The 3,812-nt window shown below is 45.2% G+C and overlaps 1 protein-coding gene across 1 annotated transcript; it reads right to left on the bottom strand.

The window, feature by feature from the left end:
- Nucleotides 1–1,200: 1,200 nt before the first annotated feature.
- Nucleotides 1,201–3,298, bottom strand: LOC119902175 (ras-related protein Rap-2b-like). Its single transcript, XM_038718184.1, has one exon. It carries the CDS (start codon nt 2,956–2,958, stop codon nt 2,410–2,412), a length of 549 nt encoding a protein of 182 aa, XP_038574112.1. The 5' UTR covers nt 2,959–3,298; the 3' UTR covers nt 1,201–2,409.
- Nucleotides 3,299–3,812: the final 514 nt, after the last annotated feature.

Genomic DNA, 3,812 nt, shown 5'->3' with positions numbered 1-3,812 from the left:
CCAAACGGTGGTACTCTCCGAGATGTTTCCTCACCCACAAAATGTCACGAACACACATATGGCGAGTCAGTTCTCTCTTTCTACCTGCTTCAGCCTTCCCTTTATACAGAACAAGGGCCAGAGCAAGTACTGTATTCTGTGTTGACATTTTTACGTCCAGTAAAGTTAGGTAGAACTGCTCGCAACAAATGTATCATAGCAACCAAAGCAGTCGTAAAAAACGCTGCGCCTCAAAAACGCCCGCTAGCACGCTCTGCTGGGCGTTTTCAGAACAGCAGCTGGCAAAAAACACTTTGGTGGACGCGGGTCTTTAGACTCAACGTGGTCATGTGACCTTGAATCACTGTGGTTAGAGGCAGCAGCTGAGTGACCAGTCTACAGCATGTATGGCTGACTGAACTTTGCTGCAGACACAAAAAGCTCTCTCTGTCCTCCACTCCACTGCCTAGAAAACATGCAGCGGGAAGAAGGGAAACGGCGCTCCCTGGCTAAACACTCTTACTGGAAACCCTACCCACTAGCCAAACAACTGGACTAAGACGTTTTTTAATCATGTGAGCCACGATTGATCCCTTACTGTCAAAAATGGCATCTATTGCCACATGATATCTGAATACTAGGAAAAGCCACAACAGTGGAACAGTTACTTAGTTGTCAATTAATCTATTTTTTAGATTAACTGATTAGTGTATAAAAAATGCATCACAAGTGCCCAGGGCCCAAATATATTCAATTAGTAATGATATAAAGCAGAGAAAAGCTGCAAATCCTCACATTAGTGAAGCTGGAACTGGAAAACGTTTGGAGTTTTTCCTTCATATATTAATAACTCACCACTCTGTTGTTGAAACTGTTGCTCCAGTCTGTATTGCTAAGCTGGTAAGGGGAACATGTCCAGCTGAACCAAAGCCGTGAACTTTCAGGGCCCACCCTACTCTGCTTCTGATTGGCTAGTAGTCCTTAACTAGGTACTGTGCATGTGCAACTCCCAAAAAAGATTTTATAGATGTAATACGCATTACTCCATAGCTAAAACGGAGAGTTAGTACAACCCCTAAATAAGAGTTTGAACCTGAAAATGCACATAATATGACCACTTTAACTGATCATCAAAATAAATAAAAAAATCGGTTGACTAATCAATCAATCGACTACTTGTTTCTGCTCTAAAGTTGTTCACAGGGACAATCAAATTCAAAGTAAAAGTAAAATGTAGACACTTTATGTTATCAGCAGACACAAGCACAGCACACAGTGTTACGTAAAATGCTTTTTGTATTACAAGTTTTAAACTGACAGGTGGATGGCAGAAGATTTGTCCAAAGGGAGAATTACAATTAGGTTTAGTCAAGAAAAGTCTCATTAAAAAAGGAAAACATTCTAGATAATACAGACATGGCTTGCCATTCACTGAACCAAAATCCTAGTAAATTAAAGTTACTCTGTTGTTCTTGTTGAGACTAGTACCTCGAGAAACGGCCTGAATCTGACCCTGAAACAGCAGGTCGGTTACAAGCTTAGCTTCCTGACAGTAAAATAGGAAGAGGGTCTCCTCACTTTGACACCAAATGAAACCAGAACGTAAACCGAAAACTACTAAAAAGTTCTGATTGCCATCAAGACGCACTGCAGAGGAAGTAGGGCTCATCAGTTGGCACAGTCACAGGAGTTTTCTTAGGAAGGCACTTGACATGGGGTTGTGTCGTTCCCCATGCAGCGACAGCAATGCACTAAGGTCCTTGTTTGTGCACACTGAGGAGGGACACCGTCAGCTAAGTGCAAGTTCCATGATAAATCCACTTTCACCAGACTGGAGAGGGGAAGAAAGAAAAATACGTAGGCGTAACACAACTCCACCACAGTCCACAGCCTCAAAGTATCTTAGTGGGTGGGTGGGTTCCTCTTGGATCACACTTGACCTTTTGGGGAAAGAAATTATGGAGGTCGGATTTGAGTAACCTGTGCAAGGCTTGAGTGGTGATTGATACGTTTAAGAGCAATTTTAAGCACTTTCAGGTCTCCACTCCACTCTCCAGGACAGATGGACCCAGCCCAGAAGATGCAACAGTACAACTCAACAAATAAATCCACAGAAATAAAAATAAACATTAAAACAAGTGTCTCTTAGGTTTCACAATAAGACATTCCCATTGAGGCACATTTCCAGAGAAGTGTCATATACAAAGCTATAAAAAAACATCCCCAAAACATTCAAGTACTTTGTCATGTAAACACTTTTCCAGACTACTATACATAATCGATTGTTGTTGTCGTCGATTTTTGTTTGTGTGCAACAATAAGACAACAGTGTGAAGAGAGAGAATGGTTTTGCGAGAAGCCTGCAGGACAAGTTATAAGCTCAAATTCAGCCCAGATGCACTGTTTTATGTATGTTGTTGTTGTTGTTGTTTACAACAGGACACATGAACAACACTGGTCGCCACCGCTGGGGACAGTTGAATAGTTCATCTGTCTGACTATTTCTGCAAACAGTTCGTCGACTGATCCTTTATTTTTGGCTGAAGTTTCCATAAACGGGCAGTTCCACTCCTGGGCCAGCGCCTTGCCTTCCCCGGAAGACACCTCTCTTTCTCCCTCCAGGTCCACCTTGTTTCCCACCAGGATCATGGGCACCCTCTCGTACCTCTTCACCCGGATGATCTGGTCTCTCATCGGTTTGATGTCCTGGAAGCTCTGCTGGTTCACCAGGCTGTAAACCAAAATAAAGCCCTGCCCGTTCTTGATGTACAGGTCTCGCATGGAGGCGAACTGCTCGGTCCCCGCCGTATCCAGGATCTCCAGCACCGACGGGGACGAGTCCACCTCGATCTCCTTCCTGTAGAAATCCTCTATCGTGGGGTCGTACTTCTCGATGAAGGAGCCCGTCACGAACTGGACCGTCAGCGCGGATTTGCCGACTCCGCCAGACCCCAAAACAACCACTTTGTACTCCCTCATGGCTTCAGGGGAAAAAAGGCAGACACCTCCTTTTTTTTCCGCGACGAAGCCTGCTCTCTCTCTCCCACCCGCTGACCAGCCCCGATGTTTTCAAAGCGAGCAGGCTGAGAAGGCTGTCCTCTCGCTCGGATAGGAGTCAAATCCCACGCCGGCAAATCCTGCTAGCCTGCTCTGTGACGGCCGCGGGGTAGAGATCCGAGGAGAAGGACCGCTCCTGGACATTAGCGTGGCGAATTAAAGCACATTTTGATCGCACTGTATTGTGCAACGGTGCTGGGAAGCGTGATCGTTTCTCTCCTCTTGCATGGCGTTTCCTGCCCACATCCTCTGCGCGTCAAACACCGAGGCTCAGTTCCGTTTTCTTAAAGGAGCCGCAACCCGGAATCTCAGTCAGAGCAGTGAGAGGACCGCACCGATACTGCGGGGTGCCCGGGTCTGTCTGCGGCTCAAGGCTGCATGACCTCTGCCTTCTTTACACAGGCACGGTCTTGAGGCTCCTGAGTTGCCCGCTGTCGCTGTATTTATGGTTATACATTCATGCTAATGAGGCCACTCATTACCTTATTATTCAATGTAAGTCAGCTTACTTGTCTTCATTATGTGGGCCAGTGCTGGAGGAAGTACTCTGTAGGCCATTTGAGTAAAAGTATGTACAAGGCGCTATAAAATGACTTCATTACCAGTGCTGAAAAGTAATAGCTGCGCAAAAATGTGAGTAGTTACCAGAGAACAAATGAGGAACTAACTGCTGGTGAACCTAGTTAATGAGTAATCACATTTTACAGAGTAGCCAATTAGTGATGGTTAATTATAAAGAGTGTGGAATGAATGAGGAAGGACTTACTAACGAATCG

The sequence above is a fragment of the Micropterus salmoides genome, unplaced genomic scaffold, assembly GCF_014851395.1.
Source record: "Micropterus salmoides isolate LMB-PRFRI ecotype aquatic unplaced genomic scaffold, ASM1485139v1 Ms_hic_scaffold_14, whole genome shotgun sequence".
NCBI lineage: Eukaryota > Metazoa > Chordata > Actinopteri > Centrarchiformes > Centrarchidae > Micropterus > Micropterus salmoides.
The sequence above is the reverse complement of the archived record's forward strand: the minus strand, read 5'-3'. Positions and strand labels throughout refer to the sequence as shown.

Bases quoted from the DNA above. Each gene is read 5' to 3' on its own strand.
- LOC119902175 (XM_038718184.1), bottom strand. From the start codon at position 2,958: ATGAGGGAGTACAAAGTGGTTGTTTTGGGGTCTGGCGGAGTCGGCAAA.